Genomic DNA, 20,167 nt, shown 5'->3' with positions numbered 1-20,167 from the left:
TACATGGTGACGGATAAAGACATGACTTTGGGTGGTGAAGACAATACAATATACAGATGATGTATTATAAAATTGTACACTTGAAACCTATATAATTACATTAACCAATGTCACCCCCAAAATTTAATAAAAAATATAATATTTAATTATAACCCTGGTAGGGTGGCTCAGTTGGTTGGAGCATGGTCCCATACACCAAAAAGTTGAGGATTTGATTTCCAGTCAGGGCACATACCTAGTTTTCGGGTTCAATCCCTGGTCAGGGCATGTACAGGAGGCTACTGATCAATGTTTCTCTCTCACATCAATGTTTCTTCTCTCTCTCTCTCTCTCTCTCTCTCTCTCTCTCTCTCTCTCTCTCTCTCTCTCTCATCAATAAAAACATATCCTCAAGTGAGGATTAAAAATATGTATTTAGTTATGATTTCTTTAGCCTGTTCAAAGTAAAAAGATGAAACTTTTTAAAGATGCAACTATCATTATTCCTCAATCATTTAAAACTTAAAATCTTTGAAAGTTAATAATCCTTTATTCAGCAAGTGCTTAATCCTGAGGCCAATATAAAATTCTAAGCATGCAAAGGTACAATGACCCTTAAAGTTCAGCCTACAACTCCGTAATACTACAAATTGGACATTTTTTACATTTTGTCCTCAGTCACTCAAGTCATTCACCCAAAGAGCTTTTACTGAGCATCTATTATGTACTGAGTACTTGCAATGAATATATGATCACCATCAAAGGACCTCATAGTGTTGGCTGGGGAGAGGAGAGCAGTAGAGATGAAGAGACAAAACTGTAAATAATTACCAAATAATACACTTTCCTAGTGTTTGGCCAAACAGAAAACCTGTTACATCCCACACACTTTGCTTTGGACTGTGCCTTTCAGTTCTCTTAGGAAACCACAAAGGTTGACACTGAACTGTAATTTTCCTGAACACGGAGATACATCCTTTATCTTTTCTCCCTCTAGTTGAGTTAGTATCTAGTCAGTGCCTTATACATATAAATTTAATAAACCTCTATTAAGTAGAGTATTGCATATTTAATAGCTGACAGTTATTTTTGTGTGTTTTACTATATTTTACAGTAATTTATTCATACTATGTATAGTATAGGAGAGGTATCTGTGTGCTATTAAAATTTTATATGACTAATATTTCAAAATGGCCTTCATTCATGACAATTCTAAAATGTCAGGTGCTCAGAAAAGCTTCCTTTAACTTGTTTATTTAAAGTGCCCTTTCCTCTACAGTCCCCCAAACACACACTCTCTATCCCTTTCCTCTGCTGTGTTGGTCTTTATAGCGCTGACTACGCATTACTTGCTATGTAATTGCTGCTGCTTTGCTCATCTCTTTCCCCATAAAGAATAGAGGCTCCATGAAGGGAAACATTTGTCTTTTACATTCCCCTCATATCACCGGTGCCCAGCACACAGCAGGTGTCCAACATTAAACAAAATGAAAATAAATCAAGAATAAGATCTGCCCTGCTCAGAGCATCTCTGAAAATAAGATGTCAAGTCTCTGTGTGAGTCGGTGACTAATTTTCAATTAATCCCACCCTTCCTGTATTATATTTGACAGTGTTGCATGCACTATGCAGTTTTTCTTCCCTCTTCTGTGCCAAAACAGCTTAACCTTTTATTTAAGTGTCTCTGGTCCAAAAGGAAAAAAAAAACACATTAAAATTGGGCAGCTCTAATAAATACTACTCCATAATGACTCGCTCCAGTTCTCTGCAGTAATTAGTACTCTAGTGATGAAATGTGCCTCGAGGTTCAAAATTTTATAATGTTTTGACAGTTGGAATCTTACCAAGCATGAAATGAAGCAATAAAAAATTCTTTTTTGTTATTCTCCACGCATTAAAAATACATATATTCTCAACATATAACAGTAATACTCTAAAGGAAAAAAATAGTGACCCCCTCAGATGTAAAGGAGAGGGTTTATGTAGCATTCAAATGAAGAGACAATAAATGTAAAATCCCTGATAACTAAGCCGAAAGCAACTTGTATTTAACAGGCAAATGCATCTCAATCTCCTTGATTAGCAAAGCAAGATAACGTGCATTAAAATCTTCATGCCTGTCAAAAAGCTCATCAATACCGTATTTTATTTTCTAGCTTTAACTGTTTGATGATCATGATATCTTTAATCATCTCAACTAGTTCTACATGAGATTGTTTTTATGTGAATGTAGTTTCCCCCTCCATATCCTTGCATCCCACAGAAAACAAGCATGACCCTGACAGTATTTCAAAAGCTGAGCAAGTATTTCATTTGTATCATTGGATGCCATATAGTACATCATCAAAGTTCATTGCTACATAAATTGAAAAGTCAAAAGCTTTAAAGGTTCTAAGCACCTCTATGAATCCAAACATATTCTCAATGATGTCTGCATTACTTCATTCAAAACAAAAACTGCTCATAAGATGAAAAGTTCTGAAGATGAGTAGTCAATGTACTTAGTGTCTACGAAGTGTTCAAGTAAAAATAGTTACAACAATAAATTCTGTTATAGATACTTTATCACAATAAAAAATATTCCTTATGCGCTATCTCTTTAATGTGAATGGTAATTTCATTATATTTTATTCCAAAACACGAACTCATTTTCTAAAGGACTTTTACAGGTCATTCCCTAAATGTATGCTCTGACACCTGTAACAGGTTCCAATGAACCTTTCTGATATCTGGTACTCATTCATTAACCTCCTTAAATTTTTAAGGAGCCAACAAAAGTGTTAAAGGAATTGCTAGGAATGTGCCTTACTTTGTAGCATCAAATTTGCCGCCATAAAATATGATTTTTCTTGATAAATTATACAGTAACATAGGATAAGCGATGTGGTAGGTGGTCGTGGACACGCCAGCATGCGGTGGGACATGAGGCAGAGTCCGGGAGTCCTCAGTAAGTGGCACTGTAACCGTACCCCCCCAAATGAAATGCCAGGCTTAGAAATTGGTTATTTTTTTAATGATTTAGCTAACGAGTTCTGAACTTTTAACCTATATGGGTTTCATAATTACACAGCTTGAAATCCTCATCAGAAAATCTGTCTGCTCCTGAAATTCAAATCATCTTATAATCTTGAATAATGCATGGCAACTCTACAGAAATTAAAACGTTTCATAAAAGTAAAGAAATTCACAACCTAGTTTTTTTTTATATTTTTACAGGAGCATAAAGCAGCAGCAATAAATGAGTTTCACATCCTGTGACTCCCCAGCCTCACCGCTCTCTGTACATACCCTACTCTTTAATAAGAGGCATCTTTTGCTTTTCCATAAACTACATCCTGGGTATGGATTCATGGCACAAAGACTCTATACGTGAGCCAATGCAGAGACGATTCAATCGAATTGCAAATACCACAAACATGAAAAAGCAAATGGCAAACTCGGGGGGGGGGGGTTTGGTTTGTTTTGTTTTAACATTTACTAGTATAGGGGTAGCACTGATTCCAAAACCAAACATGTCTCAAGTGTACAATTCAATACAGCATCATCTGCATACTGAATCATGCCCACATAGTCCCAGCAAAGTCTCTTTTGGTCCCCATTTCTCCCCCTTTGCTCACCTCTACTTACCCCACAACCCCCTTCCCTCTGGCCTTCACCATACCATTGTCTGTGTCTATGTGTTTTGCACATATGTTTTTTAGCTAATCTCTTCACCTTCTTTCATCCAGCCCCCCACCCCTCCCTCCCCCCTGACAGCTGTTAGTCTGTTCCATGCACCCATATCTCTTTTCTATTTTGTTTGTCAGTTTATTTTGTTCATGAGATTCCACATGAGTGGGATCATGTGATATGTATCTTTCTCTGACTGGCTTATTTCTCTTAGCATAATAATCTCCAGGTCCATACATGCTATAGCAAAAGGTTAAGATTTCCTATTTTATGGCTGCATAATATCCTATATCATAAAGCACTAATATGCAAATTAGACCAGACAGGAAAATGACCTTCCAGACCAACCAGTAGGCAGGGGACAGGGTCATGAGGCCTCCGGTTGAGGCAGCTGGGGCTGTGACGGCCGAGCCCCTTGCATGAATTTTGTGCATCGGGCCTCTAGTTTATAAATGAAAAGCAAACTCTGTGTCTAAGCACAGCCATTGAGAAGTCCGGCTTTCGAGATCTGAGTTTGATTCCTGGCTCAGCCACAGACTGGCTCTGTGACACGGGCCAACAACTTCATGCTGCTCTCTCAGCAGTAGATCCTTCATCTGTAAAATGGGGACAACAGGTTTACCTCCCTGGACAATCCTAACGATTCAATGAGATAATGTAAGCATTTTAGTACCGTGACTCATACTTGGTAAACTCTCAATAAAGTAAATTCTAAAAAATAAATATTTTCATGTTCAGATTATCTTCCTCAGTAGAAGGCATCTAGAAAGTATGCTTGTTTTTAGTTGGTGTGAAAAGGTATTATGTGGATTGTTAAATTGCTAAGCAATGGTTAAATCCATAGCAAAATAACCCTAATAAGGAAATAGATGTTTTAAACCTAAAACAGATTTAAGATTTTTTAAAATTGAAACTTGCTTTAAACTTTTCATATATGTATTTCAAGGGGAAAATGTCTTTAAAGCAAATTATAGCTAATAATTTACTGCTAATCTCTTGTAAGACAAATGGGAATTTTTTTGCAAAACACCATAACAGAGATCAGAACCCATACAGAGCTGCCTAGTAAGCAACCAGCTCAATAAGCCCTATTAAAATGGTCACTTACCTACAGTTTTCTTAACAGAAATTCTATGCTGTGTCTTAAAGTGCTTGATGTTATTTTCCTAAAATATCCCAAGATTTTTATATTGAAAAGACATCTTGCTTTAAAATTTACCTATAGTAACTAGAGTAATTATTGACCGAAGTATAGCAAAAACATCAAATAGAAAGCAAGATGCCAAACATCCCCATTTAAACAAGGATGCAACACTACGCTGACATTAAAAATTACCCTTCAAAGAATGTAAAATGTTAAGTTAAAGAGAAGAATGTCACTGCATCAATTTTGTGTGAAAGGTATGTATGTAATATTGATATTTGAATGTTTCTATGAAGGAAATTTATATGCCCAGTTTCTAATAATTATTTCTGCTTGATATGATTACTTATGATTTGGGTACATTTTTATGGTATTTGAAAACTTGAGATTCAACAGGTATTAACATTTTTAGTAGTGAAATAATTTTATATCATTTCAAACCAAAGGGAAAAATCTGCAAAGGTGTCTTTTGCTTAAAATTCCTTTCCTACCACCTTTCATTCTTAGGCTTTTGTTTTGACATTATCTGTGTGTCACTCAAATGCAAGAAGAAAGTCACATATAAAAATCGTCTGGCCTTACATTAATTCTTAAAACATAGCATGTAGACTATACTTTAAACACTTTAACCAAGGCACTGGCATTGTCCCAAAGTGAATGGTGAGGGGTACAAAGTGGACGCCAGGTTTCATGTATGCTTGCAACTCCAGATCTCATGGGCAGTGAAAGGAGATACTTTGAAACAATGATTTGGTTGAAGTATTAATCACCTGGATGTCATAATAAAGGATTGTTTGTCAAAAATTTAATCCAGAGCTGCATTCCTCTCCTAATATGGAGACACTATCAAATTTTAAAATCTGTGTTATTTATACTGTCAAAATAGTGTTCTCAAAATTCCAGCCATAAGTATTTTCATTGTTTAAAAATTTAATTTTCAAATAAAGTTATAACTAAAATAAAGAAATTCTACATTTCAAATTACCATGTTTACTTATGGTGACATTAGGCCATCAGATACTATAGTGGAATAAAAGAAAAAACTTGTCCACTTAAGAGTACAATATTTAATTTTGGAAAAATCTAAGCAGTATGCTGAATTAAATTACCAGAAAACAGACTTCCATAAGCATTCATTTCAATAAATTCAATATTTATTTTCAGCTTTTGACTTCCAATGAACAGCAAAGATCTGAAGAACAGTACCTTAGTCTTTTATTTGAGAACTCATTTCAAATAGCAATGTAGCAAGAAATATACTTGTTCTCAATCTAAGTTTTCTTGAAACATGACAACTTGATAACTTTTCTGTTTGTGTTTATATACACAAAAGATGCTAAAATTTAAAATTAAAACTTGGCTAACCAGAAGTTACATTCCATATTTTAATGCATTATATATGAGTACAAGCTTCAACTCAGATTGAAGTTTCTGTCAAGTGTAAAATATTTCATCCATTATGTTCAATCATTGCCATTAAATACTTAACTTCCTTAAATAGAAGTTTCCATTTGGAAGAGAGACATCTAAATAGCTTGAGTGTTTATGCCTTTGACATTAGGTCTCCCTAAGGAAATGCCAACATTATTTTATCACTTTTCTATCACTTTCTCCACATTATTCTTTGTTGCTTGTTTTATTTGGATGTTTATCACGGCATTTCTTTTCCCCAAGTCATCAGCACCCTGAATTTGCAAATTATTTTCCTAACTAGTCACTCATGACCCCAATCCCAACACTTCTCACTTAATCTCCAATCTTCCTAAATACATCGAAATATCCCCTGTAGTTTGAGGAGAGGGGCAAGTTCTGCAGCTACCTCAAAAAACACTGATTTTAACTGTCATATAGCCATTTCAGAAAAGAATGATCATGGTTTAAATGTCACCATGTAAAGAACCACCACCTTTATGTTATTTGGGTATAAAAATGCATTGACTGCCACTGCCATGGTGATAGGAGAAATCGCCATTCTGCCTGGCTAGGGCCCAGGGCTCCCTGGGTGTCCCTTGCTACATCGGGGACATCTAGACACCTCTTATAACTTAGGTAAGGGTTAGAAGGAAAAGAACCTTATGTCAGGACAAGGGCCCCATTTCTTTCTAGATGACTTCAGAAAACTCTGATAATTACTAAACTTCTCCACTGCTTAGAGCAAGCTGGAGTGGAGTATCAAGCACATTATCTCATGCCATTACAGAATTCTTTAAAGGATTAGCATACTTCATTCCAAGTTCTGGCAAACATCTTAAACTGCCTGAGTGTTGCTGTTTTTGTTTTTCTCATTTGTTTGCTTTAAACATAGTTCCCAGTTTCTTGATGTAAATAAAATTATATCCAGTGAAGGAGAACTCCCAACATTTCAAGATTAGCAGCAAATGTTTCTTCATGAAATTAAAACAAAAAAATAGGAAGATAGGTCAAGAAAAGACCTGGGAAAAACAGCCTCTGTGTTCCTCTATGAGGCACACACAACTTAACTATGTATGTTTTAAGTATCTAAAAATGACAAAAATAGAACTTTCTGATTCCTCAGTAATTAGAATATTGGCTGTCAATATATAATTTTTAAAAGCACGAGTGAAATAAGGAGAATTTTTGACAAACATAAATCTAATCATTCAATATCATGAAGTGTTTCCTTGTACAAACTTAACAATCACAGATAATAAAGAACTTAAAAAGATACAACTCTCCCAAATGGAAAAATTCCAAATTAATCTAGCCTAGTAAATCAAAGTCCTGCAAACTAAACTTAACTCTACATTTTACCCTGGATGGGGCTTCATTCTTCCTCAAACAATTCAAACACTTCTGAAAGGAAGAAGCTAAGTAACTTGGCAGAAACACGAACAAAATTCAGAAAATTTTTCAAATGAAAGTTGCACAGAACTAAAAAGGGAAGAACAAGCAGGTGGGAACAAACAGGAGTGGGGAAATGGGGCCCAAACTCCGATAACAGGGGGTAACAATGGGGAAACTGCAATCTGTGAGTCACTGAAACATGCAGCTGAAACAGGCTTAATATAAGACAGCGTATGACTCCTCTCACTGGAGGTCCCGAGTCAGGATGGACTGACTTCAGAGCTGACTCAATCCGCTGGCTCAGAGGCGCAGTCCCTGAGCCCTTGTGGTCTCCTCGTGCGGGAAGCTAGATGGCCGCCTCGGCTCCAAGCCTCCAACCCTGCCATTGGGAACTATGAGATTCTTCAACTTTCCATTCATGTATATAATAACTGCACATTTCAGACTGGTGGGCTATTGGAATCATCTCAAATCACATTAGTTTGCAGTCTTTCTGGTCCATTAATGGTTAAATATTATATAAATATGTGTGCTTCCCTTGTAACATATTCTGAATGAAGATTAATAAAGATGTTATATAGGAACAATCTTCTATGCTACTTTACTCCACTGATTAAAGTCTGCGCAAGGAGGCTTTCTTCTTTATTGCTAAGGAAATGTCACTTGATCCTTCAAAATTGATTCATAACATCAAAAGAAGGCAAGCAAGAAGGAAAACTAAAGTTAAAGCAGTAAATATAAAGTTTGGTAACCCTGCCAAAAGTCTCTAAGTGAAGTTCTATATTCATGATGGGAAAATCCACTTTATTTTTAAACAAAAAATTATATACTTATAGGACTTTCAAATGCTACAATTTAAGCAGCCAAATATGTGGGAATTAAATATTCTTATTTACTAAAATGTTATTAAACGTAAGGTATCTGTACATGTAAATGGAATCTGGAACATGTACCTCAATGAAAAGGTTATCAACATTAATTTGATTCCAAGAGCAGCCCCCCAAATTCCAACTGATCTGCAGTCTAACTAATTAACAACACAAAGTAAATATGAGCTCCTAGACATAGAAGCACTAGCAGAGTAACCGATTAACTAGGAGTCTGGTACATGGCTAATCTCATAAAATGGTTGAATAGCACATATCACTTAGTAAAAATATCAAGGATCTAAATAGTTGCTTGTTTAAGCTTCACGGGTCACTTGTCAGTACTGAGCAATATCCCTGCGGTTGGCTTTTTCCCCCCCTTGCCTTAAGTCATGGGATCTCAGGTATTCTGGTGCTTTTCTTTCCATTATATTTTATCTTATTTTTTGAGGTCTCTCTTATCCTAAGAAAGACAGACGCACACCACACCACACACACACACACACACACACACACACCATTTCAAAAAAGCACCCAGTTTCTTTTCATTTTAAGAAACCTACTGCCAACCGTTAAGGAGAAAAACGGGGTAGTGATCACTTACACAGCCTGTAGCAGGTTCCAGAGCCTTGGGAAGCTCTGGGAAGTGTCCCTGCACTGTAGTATATTCCCTCCTTGCTGTCGTATGTGGACACTCTGATATCTTCTCTTCCCACCTATTAAATTTCTAAGAGTCAGTTCAATCTTCCTTTCACCAACCTGCCTCTTCTTATAATCCCCATTGTTACCCTCTTTCCTGGTTAAGGAGGCCCCTTCTTTCAGGAACACCTCATTGGAGGAAAGGAAGAGAAAACTGTTCTTTTCACATAACCATCTTCTTTCCAACCTCTCTCAGATCCCTCTCCTGGACTCAGTGTTCTTACTCCAAAGCAAGTCCCTCCTGGACAAAAAGGAAATGTTTGCTTATATCTCTCAGGGCTCCTGCTGCAAAGGATAAGAACAAAAGACCTGTATTTGTTTGGTACATCCTCGTTCAAAGTGTCACCATACCCCGAATTTCATTTGATCCTCCTCCAAACCCAGCGTGGTCAGTGGGACAGGGGCAACTGATTTTACAAATGAGAAAACTGAGGTTGGGAGAGGTTAGAATAATAATCAGAGAAGGCCAGATTCAAACTGCCAAAGCCCAGTGCTCTGCCACACAGCATCTACAGTGTTCCTTTAGTGGCCTGATCTCAGCTAGATCGCGGAGGGATGCGATCTTATTTAAGTGATATGCATCCAGGTATTGATGATGTGATGCCCAATTAGTACCCAGAGGCATTTGCCTTTTTCAAAGAGGATGTTTTATAACTTATATCGCTTCCCATTCCATGTAATTTGAGGCTTTTTGATGCAACTGCCATTTGTAAGCTAGATAAGTCAAAAATAGATGTATTTTAAAAATAATAGTCCCATACCTCTTGGACATAGATGGGCCTATACAAATAGCTTTGAAAGAAGTTAATGTGAGAGAAAACAGTGAAGGAACTGGGTCCAATAACATAACATATGGCTATAGGCATGCTGTAATGGGTGAAAATGTTCATTGATATATTTTTTTAGAATTACATTTTTAGCTCTCAGTAAAGCATTATTGTAATCTCATTTTATTGCCTTTTCCCCTCCAACCAAGGACTTGAAGTTTTATGCATATATCAAATATTTTCATCCTCACTGTACTCAAAGCCTAGCTGAATTACCAGCACCATCAACCTTTACACTTTCTTTCCAACCTCTGGGAGGAACTCTGCATCACAGATGTGCACAACAAATACACACACACACATATCTGTGTGCATATTCTCTCTCTCTCTCTCTCTCTCTCTCTCTCACACACACACACACACACACACACACACACACACACACACACAACTATAGTTGCCAGCCTCCTAAACAGCAGAAGACACCAGGGAAAACATATTTGGCTTGGCCAACATCTGGTGTAAGTTACTCAGCACCATTTGTCTTTGCCACAATAAGATCACAAAGGCACTGCTTCCAAAGTTTCCCCCTGGGGTGGAAATGTGCCCATAAACTGCCTCCTTCTGAAATATTTAAAAGAGACAATAGTTTGGTGAAAGGAAAAGAAAGACTAGTAGAAATCTTTGATTCTAGCTCCAACTCTGTCACTATTTAAAATCAAACATATCTATTAAACACGAAAGCACAGGTAAGAAATCCAGGTGTTAAAAAAATATACCAAAAGACCATTCCCATTGTAAAGAAGCATATAATTCATTTGGGGATTAAAAAAAAGTAAGTCTTATGCTAAACCCTAACAAAATTCTTAATATTTTCAAGGTGGCAATTGATAAATGTTACTAGGCAATAGTATTTTTTATAAAGACTAGTTAATGATTCCTATAAAATTACAGAGCACAGAGAATTCACTTAGGATTGGGATGGCTGGCAAACACTGACTGGAAAAAAAATACAATTTGACCTGAATCTTGAAAGATCAATAAGAATCGAGCAGCAGGAATAAATACATTTTACATGTACACAGTACTTTATAATTCCCATTATATTTTCACATACAGCTTCTCAACCTTCCCAGTGACACTGTGAAAAAGATATCATTTACCATTGTCATTGATCAAGAAGAAAAGCCTGGAATTTAGCATGGTTAAATGGCTTACTCCACACCTGAAAACATACACACATCTTCACTCATTCATTCATTTAACTCCACTCTACTACTATGAAGTGCAGGCACTGCTTGCAGACACTAAGAATATAGCAATGGCCCTGGCCAATTTGTCTCAATGGATAAAGCGTTGGCCCTCAGACTGAAGGGTCCTGAGTTCAATTTCTGTAAAGGGCACATACCTTGGTTGCAGGCTCAATCCCTGGCCCTGGCCAGGGCGCATGCAGGAGGCAACCGATGTGTCTCTCTCACATCATGTTTATCTCTCTGTCTCTCTCCCTCCCTTTCACTCTCTCTAAAAATCAATGGAACAGGGTGAGGATTAACAAAACAAAATAAAAAACAATAATACAGCAATGAAGAAAACAAAGGCCCTTTCCTCATGAAGTTTGCATCCTGTAATATGTGGAATGAATCCTGGATAGGCGCAGACGAGGGGTAGGACACACTAAGCAAGTGAAACATTAAGAAAGCTATGAAACAAGAAAGCACATGCAAAGTACACAGAGAATAGTCAGTATAGTAGTTTTATTACTGCTGAGGTTAGAGAAGGTTGAGTTTGAGGAAGATAGTTTGGGGGCATTCTGAGGCCTCTGAATACACTGTATAGATATGAGGTTTGGACTTGATTCAGTATACACTGGGAAAAAATGGCGTGACTTAAGTGTTACTTTAGGAATAAGGTAATCTACATTAACAACAGTAGCATGTTCATTGTGATAACATCTACCACATACTGCTGACTTACTGGAGGCCAGATACTCTCCTAAACACTTCACATGTATTAACTTGTAAAACTGGTACTATTTTTAGCTCCAATTGCCCATGAGGGAACTAAGGACAAAGAGGTTAAGTAACTTGCCCAAAGCCACACACAGAGCAGGTCCAAGAAGTAAATGGCCTTGGCTACCCAGAATCCACGCTCTTGGCCACTCTGCTTGCACTCAGCCATAGAACGGGTGAGGAGTAGGGATGAAGCTAAAGGCAAGACCACCGAGTCCTTATCCATTAAGTCCCCCTGCCTGAGATTTTAAGGATTTAAATTTGGTAGCTGTGGAAATACAAAGAGGGGAATAGACACATGAGGCAGGTTAAAGGAGAGAATGAATTGGCTTTGTTAAACAACTAGATTTTACAAACAACTGCATGTTCAACCGGGGAGACTAGGAAGTGGAGTGGAGGAAGCACTTGAGGGAGGAAGCTGAGTAGCTGTGCCGGCACCAGAGGGCATCAGGCTTCCCAGGAGGAAAGGCTGACAGGGGCTCAGGAAAGACAGGGGCTGGGAACGCGGAGCCCTCGCCGCTCTTCCTGGTTCAGATGTTTCTCTTGGAAGATGAAGGGCTTAGACCACATGATGGCAGAGGCCTCTTCTTGTTCTATGATTCAATAACCTTGTAATTGTAAACGCAGAGAATATTCTTTAACAGTTTGAGATAGTATTTGCTGGCCAAGGTAATACTTTTTTATAGTGGCTTCTGCATTTATTTCTGAAACATTCTATAAACTTTGTTTCAAATATAGTTTCAAAATTCAACACCCATGAATCAAAGAAAAAAATTTTAAAAAAACACACCTTAAAACCCCATATTCTGATTGGTTAAAAATCAAGAGTTTAAAATAGGTGTTTCTCCTTTAAATGGGAGTCTTACTGACAAAATCAGGACTCAAAAATGACGTAATCAATTCAGGACCCTTTTTTTAGAGTAATCTGATTTAATTTAGCTTCAGAAAAACACACTATATATATCCCATATATTATTTAACTCGACACTGAAAAAGTTACACTTCATCACAACCAGCCATTAACCTTTCAACTAGTGAACAGGAAGATGAGAAGAAGTCTAAAACCAAAAGAAGGGGTTTTATAAATGCAAAGGTTTTGTATTAGCCCTTCTAAGAAAACTCACAAAAGAAAAGGTAAATATTGGTACCTGAATAAATGACAAGTACTGGTTACAATATAGAGTCTGGTTTTACTCTCCAGGACTGCATCTGTGGGTTATACTAAAAAATACCGTAAACGTTCATTTAGAATTAAATAGAACCAAATACATCATCACAGTCCGGCAGCAGCTCCTGTGAGCTGGTTTCCCGGTCACTGTGGACTCCACTAGAGGGCAACAGAGCGCGCTCAGCGAGCAACTGGGCTTAGGGACAGTGTCTGGTGTGAGGTCACAGCTCACTAGGTGTGCACACCGGTCTCCGTTTCAAAACCACATTTGATCCCAGAATGCTTCTTATATTACCAAACACTACATTCTGATCAAAGTATTCTTATTCTAATGCTACATTTAGTCATAGTGGCATTTTGATTTCTCAATAATGTATAAGTCCAAGTGTCTTATCATAATAATAATCTTCCCATAAAACAAACAATTTAGTAACTTTTAAAGAAACTGAATAAGGGTTTTAAAAAAACAGACTGTACTGTAAAATAGTTTGATGTTTTAATGCTTAAATTTAAAAAATTTAATGGTTACATCAAAACCCAGGTAAAAATGCACTAGTAACACTACCAAAATAAAATTTTAATATTACAGCTGACATTTGAATGCTTACGGTATGCCATACTGTATTTAAAACTTACTATAGTTTTCCTACATTAATCATGTACGATTGAAAACAAACACTTTACCCATTTTACAAATATAAAAATCGAGGCTAACAGAAGTGAAGAAACTTGCCCAGGAACAGATAAGGTTGCACTGACACTGTAATAGTTGAGTACTAGATATCACATGTGATCCCGGAAGCAACCCACCCTCCAGAGGCCAGCCCTGCCTTGCTGGAGGCCAGGAGAGGTTGGCATCTCTCCAAGACAAACTCTGATGCCAGTCAAAGTTTTATCAAAAATAGAGACATTACCACACAATATAGTTTCACTTTTGCATATTTAGTAAAACCATGGCAGTAATCCAATTTAAACACTACAAGTTTTATATTTGCACATTTCAGTATTACATTGCAATTGTCTTCTACAACCAAGTCAAGATATAATAATGGCAATTAACAAGAAAAACAGTCATTAAAAAAGTTCAATGCTCAGAGGTTCTCAGACTGAAATAATAGCAATTAGAGAACAATAAGTTTTGCAGTGGCTTATTAAGCGTCAATCTTTGGACTTCCTAGGGCCTTCGAATATTGAAATGAGAAACTGATAAAGGAATACTGCATAGCTCTTGGGTGTGGAACTTCAATGATTTCTACATAATGCAAGACAACAGCATAACATTCAAGTCCCAAAGAGTTGAGAATGAGTTTGTGATAGACTCTGGAAGGAATGCACATTCCAGTAAACTAATGTGAAGCATAAGAGATTTTCCCTGTCTTATAAGATCTAAAAAGCTGTGTTAGTATGAAACCGAGAAATCCATCATCATTTTATAAGTTTAAAATTGGATAAGAGACAGTGTATGAGTTTCCTATTGTTGCTATAACAAATTATAGTGCCTTCAAGCAACACAAATGTAACTTACACTTCTGGAGGTGAGCAGTCTGAAATGGGCCTCACGGGCCTAAAATCAAGGGGTCAGCAGTGCTGTGTTCCTTCTAGAGCAGCGGTTCTCAACCTGTGGGTCGCAACCCCTTTGGTGGTCGAACGACCCTTTCACAGGGGTCGCCTAATACCATCCTGCATATCAGATATTTACATTACGATTCATAACAGTAGCAACATTACAGTTATGAAGTAGCAACGAAAATAATTTTATGGTTGGGGGTCACCACAACATGAGGAACTGTATTTAAAGGGCCAGAAGGTTGAGAACCACTGCTCTAGAGGTTTTATGGGAGGATTCATTCCCTGGCCTTTTCCAGATTCTAGAAGCTGAGTGCATTCTTTGTCTTCATTTTCCAAGCCAGCACAGGAAAATCAACTTCTTCTTCCATGGTATCTCTTTAATACTGATTCTCCTGCCTTCCTCTTTCATTTATTAGGACTCTTGTGATTATCCTGGGCCCAAACAATCCAGAATAACTTCCCATTTTAAAGTCCTTAATCAGTTCTGCAAAGATCCTTTTGCCTTTAACAAACATAATCACATGCTGTGGAGATCAGGGTACAGATGCTTTGGGGGGTCATCACTCTGCCTCCTACAGACAGCACAGTGTATAATTGTCACACATTCTGTAATCCATCTGAAAAGTAGCTACTAGAATACAGCATTTATTTATCTATGAAACTGCATTTAGTGTAGTTTCTGAAACAAATACAGTTTATAAGATCCACTTGGAATTAAACTAAACTGAGTAACCTAGAGCCTGGAAAGGAGACACAAGAGAAAGCAACTGATAAAACTGGCAGGCATGTATAGGGAATTAGATGCAGGCTGCAGGCAAAGCCAGGTGAAGCGGACTATATATGCATGACACTCTAATTCTGGATTAATTTTGTTGCATCCCATTGTTCTGTTATCTTTTCTTAATAATGATGTAACTGAGTAAAAACACATTTCGATTATTTATGATTGATGAATTTTTATGATTAAAAATTATAGATACAAACATCCAACACACTGCTTGGCACATTGAAGAAGAACAAAATAGTGTCAAAATTTAAATTCTAGGTTCCAGAGGCTGATTCTGCCACTTACTACACCTGTGTGGTCTTTGACAAGTCACTTAGAATTTCTGTGGCTGTCCTCAGAAATTAAAAATGGGGGTAATATATAGCTCCTGCCCACAGGGTCACTCTAAAATAGAATGTGTAAGTGCAAAGACATGCTGGGACGCTGTTAGTGCTCAATAAAATATTAAGTAGTTGTTATTAGGTAAACTCAGTTGGTAGCTTTGGGCATCCAGGGAGGAGATGTTAGTGTAAGGCTGTAAATTCTTAGATGTTTATCCCAGAGAACTGGTATCATCAGACTGAGACAAAAAAGTGAAGAATTTTGAGAAAAACTGTCACAACTGGATAATTAAGTTTCAGCACAAATCTTATGCAAAATTCCAAAGCTGCTCCAATAATATTTTGAAAAAAAGTAAGATGAAATAGTGCATCATTGTAAAAACGTGATTCCTCTGTGAAGGGGCTCTAGTGGGAAAGCAAACGAAAAAACAAAGAAACAAACACCTCCCACAGAGACTCCACGTATGGCCTCCACCATGCTCCATATTGGCCAAAGTTATTAAGAGAGGTAAGACCAAAGACAAAGCAATTCTAGTGCCAACATTTAAAAAGTCATTCCTTTTCTTTAGAAAACTGACTACGCTGTTTTAGCCCTTGCCTGGTTTTAAGTAAATGCCATGTATCCTGTAATTTTAGTCTTTACAGAAGTGTGCTGTACGGTTTTCTGTATACTAACTAAATGGCCTCAGCCTACTTTGCTCTCTAATTCTAAGTTTCTGTTTTTCCTGCTTCATCCTTCCCAGCTAAGCTATCTCCTAATTAGAATTTCTCACCTGGAGTGAGTCTTTCCTAGGAGTTGAGGTGTGTGGACTTTGGCACAAGGATTAGGTACATCCATCACGGCTCTTTGGGCTTGTTTTCTATCTATATTCTCAATACAAGAAAATATTAGGTGGCCACTTTGAAAACAGGTGAGTTATAATTTTACCTAAGCTCAATATGTCCCAAAGGATCTTGGGTGAATTTCACATGTCACTAAACATTCTGAAGCATCACTTATAAATACTTCTTAATCTAAAGTGACAAAAAAATCAGGAAAGATGGAGACTGGCAGAACCTGCTTCCCATACTAGACAACTATCACGGAAGAGAGTTGTGTGCAACTACTTTAAGAAAAATCTTTACCATACTTCTTTATAAGACTTTCTTCCCCATGTTTTCTCTACTTTGAAACATATTCAAATCTCAGGCATTAAGTTGAATATTTAGCGAAAGCCGAAAATAAATCTATGAGAAAAATCTTAAGATTGAAGAGAGGGTGTCAGGAAAAAAAAAATTAGTGATGCTCTCTTTTTCACTTATATTATCGTAAAAAAAAGGAAGAAATAGGAATACCGTATTTTCTGACAAAATCAAAAGTATAAATTCCCATCAACTCCTCAGAACAATACAGGTTAGGCTTCATGTAGAAGAGAGAAGCGTATTATAGGATTCACTAAGTCTGAACCCAAACAGCACTAATCCTTTGCTAGGATTTTAACTGATTATCTCAATTTTTCACCTTATTTAGTAGTGATGGTGGAGTCCCTTAAAACAGAGATTACATACAAACATGCTGTTTCTGTGTCTAGTAAGCGGATTGTGCACACGGCCAAGACAGTTAAAATGAATTCTCTAAAAGGCAGCGCCCTATAGGACAAATTATGTCCCTGGGCACTGTTCACAGAAACATCCCCCTGCAAGGAGGTTTGTATGAGTCTGGGTGAGGCATCATCTTCTGGCGCTTCTTAACCTTGCCACGTTCCAGCTCTCCACTCTAATGCACTGGACTTCAGTGAGATTGGAGACAGGAAGACCTTCTTCATTAACACCCCAAATGCCTAGAATATTTCCAAGGAAGAAGATGGCTGTAGAGAAGAAGCTGAAAGCAAAACAGTGAAATACAGAAGTGACATCCTCCTTTAAAGTTATGAGCATAAATAATGCAGTGTTACGTACTGTGAGACCCCACAACAAACAAGAAGTGTGCATTGAAACCATGTACAGCAGGAGTCAACTGCAGACAGGAAAGCTTTCTTTTCCACTCATTAATTTCAGTAAGTGTTCTTTGAGAATCAAGTTTGAGTAGGATTTTGTACCAGATATCATTAATACAAGGAACACACAAAAATAAAAATCTCCTAGATCATGTCCTCCAGGAGCTTACAATCTGCTTAGGGAAGTAAGTCCTGTATGAAGTCACTAATTACAATGCAAAGCAAACCAGGATTGAGTCCCAACAGGAAATAGGAAAAATAAGTGGGCAGAATGTCTGTGAAGACTAATTAAATGTGAAAAGTCCAAAAAATATTTTAGGGGGGGGGGAGTAAATATTACCTAAGTTCAATAAATCACTTATTTACATTCCAGTTGGTCAACACACACACACACACACACACACACACACACACCCCTACCTGAGATTGCAATAAACAATGCAGAGAAACACGTTCACAGACAAATTGGCCAGGTGCACACAGGATGCACAGCAGAGGAACTTTGAAGCAAGGCTTTCTCAGGGAGGGCTGCAGTTCAATTCTGAAGGACACATTAGCCATTGATAAGAGAAGCCCAGCACAGAAGTAGTGGTAAACAATGCCGCAACATCAATAATCCAGTTTATTGAAACCGAATAGTTTAGTTTATACCTTTTTTCAGTTTAGTGTCAGAAGAAAAATCCCATTAAAACAAGATTTGCAATGAAATTATTCCCAAATAGATGGCAAAACATGCTCAAACTTTTTTTGACTATTCAATATAGTATTTTACTTTAGCAATAAAAACAAAACTATCAGGAAAGATAGTTATGTGCAACTACTTTAAGAAAAGTCTTCACTGGAGTTCTTTATGACTTTCCTCCCCATTGTATTCTCTATTTTGAAACATGTTCAAATCTCAGGCATTAAGTTGAATATTCAGCGAAGGCCAAGAATAAACTCAAGAGACAACAATGACCGTGAGAACCCCAACAGCCTCAGAGCCTGACACTAATTTACAGAGACGTATCAGGAACTCTTGGGAATGGAGTGTCTGCTAATTAGGCCACCATGAACAGACTCTCGAACCTTGTCAAAGTTTTCCCAAACATCTCATGGAGAACTTTGATTTATGGGCTGCCCAGGTAAAAACCTGAACAGATGGTATGTTTTAATAATAACTGACACACGAGTTTGCTAAGGATCTCACTCTCTGGAAAACACACAGCTCTATAGGGGAACACTTCTAGAGTCATCTACCTTATCTTTGTCTTCCACGACATCGGCCAAGATATCGTCTGGATCCAGGATTCCTCCGTCTGTGTATTCTAAGTGATGAATCTTCACCCAGTAGCCAGGATCCTGTAGTAGAACCATCAACAAGTTTCATGACTCAAACTTTTCAAAAAGGTAAACTACATTTTAATTTTAAAAGAAATAAGCCGGCTCATTAAAAATATGCTCTAGTGATAATCGATATTTTTAAACACCAAAGTCAAAAGTTATCTATTTGCTTGGATAAATATTTAGCATTTTTATCCTAGTTCATATAAATCAGTAAACCAAAGTATATATATTCCATCAATTATCCTAGAAGGTAAATTGTAATAAAAAAACAACGCTTAGCTATTTAAAAAGCATATTCAAGGAATTTTTTATAACCTACAATTTAGGTAATCCCAGGAACACTCTGGAAAAGAAAGGTACTCTTGAGGATACTAGGTGAAAAAGGTTTGGAAGTTCAAACTAAGACCCCAAAACTACAGGGGGATATCAAAAGGAATAGCTATAACTGGAATATATGGATGAAGTGGGGTGACCCCTGAGCCCTTTGCCTGTTTGGATCTCCATGCTCTCTGCACGCCCTCACGCTAAGATTTTCAGTGATATTGGGAGCCAGAACTCCAGCATTCCTCTCCATGACTGCAACTCAAACTGTGTCAGAGTTGAATGTGTTGTTTTTTTTAAAAAAACTACTTAGGAGTATAATGTTTAAGGAAAAGAACTGTTTTCTCAATTTGATAAGTGGCTAGATACTCTGATACCACAGTTTAGAATTAAGAAGTGGAGCCCATTCAGTTACTTATGCACTGCCCATTTCCAGAGAAAAATATGCAAGTGAAACATTATAATGATGAGACAAGAGCATGAACCAATGAATGGGGAGCAAGGGAGGAAATAACATTAGTAAGGTTTTTACCAGAATAACCAAGCTATAATCGATTTTGTTCTGAGATTCTTAGCCTCTCAAATTGGGAAACTTTTGAGCTATAAATCACTCAATTTCCAATAAAGGGCCACCAGTTCCTGAGAAGAAGTGGAAATTCTTCTAGGATAAAGCTCTAAGCCTTTACTACATGAATCTTTATAAAGTATTAAAAATAAACATAACCCACAGAATTCAAGTGCAATTCTACAAAAACTAATAGA

General features: G+C 37.2%; 1 protein-coding gene across 3 annotated transcripts in view; it reads right to left on the bottom strand.

Moving 5' to 3' along the window:
* PARD3B (par-3 family cell polarity regulator beta) overlaps positions 1 to 20,167 on the bottom strand; it is a 917,882-nt gene that overhangs the window by 790,471 nt on the left and 107,244 nt on the right. For all 3 annotated transcript variants that reach the window (XM_059702879.1, XM_059702877.1, XM_059702878.1), the window contains exon 2: positions 18,998 to 19,099. In XM_059702879.1, the coding sequence (XP_059558862.1) occupies positions 18,998 to 19,099 (102 nt within the window). The remainder of the gene's footprint in view (positions 1 to 18,997; positions 19,100 to 20,167) is intronic.

The sequence above is a fragment of the Myotis daubentonii genome, chromosome 7 (genome assembly GCF_963259705.1).
Source record: "Myotis daubentonii chromosome 7, mMyoDau2.1, whole genome shotgun sequence".
In the NCBI taxonomy this organism is placed as follows: Eukaryota; Metazoa; Chordata; class Mammalia; order Chiroptera; family Vespertilionidae; genus Myotis; species Myotis daubentonii.
The sequence above is the reverse complement of the archived record's forward strand: the minus strand, read 5'-3'. Positions and strand labels throughout refer to the sequence as shown.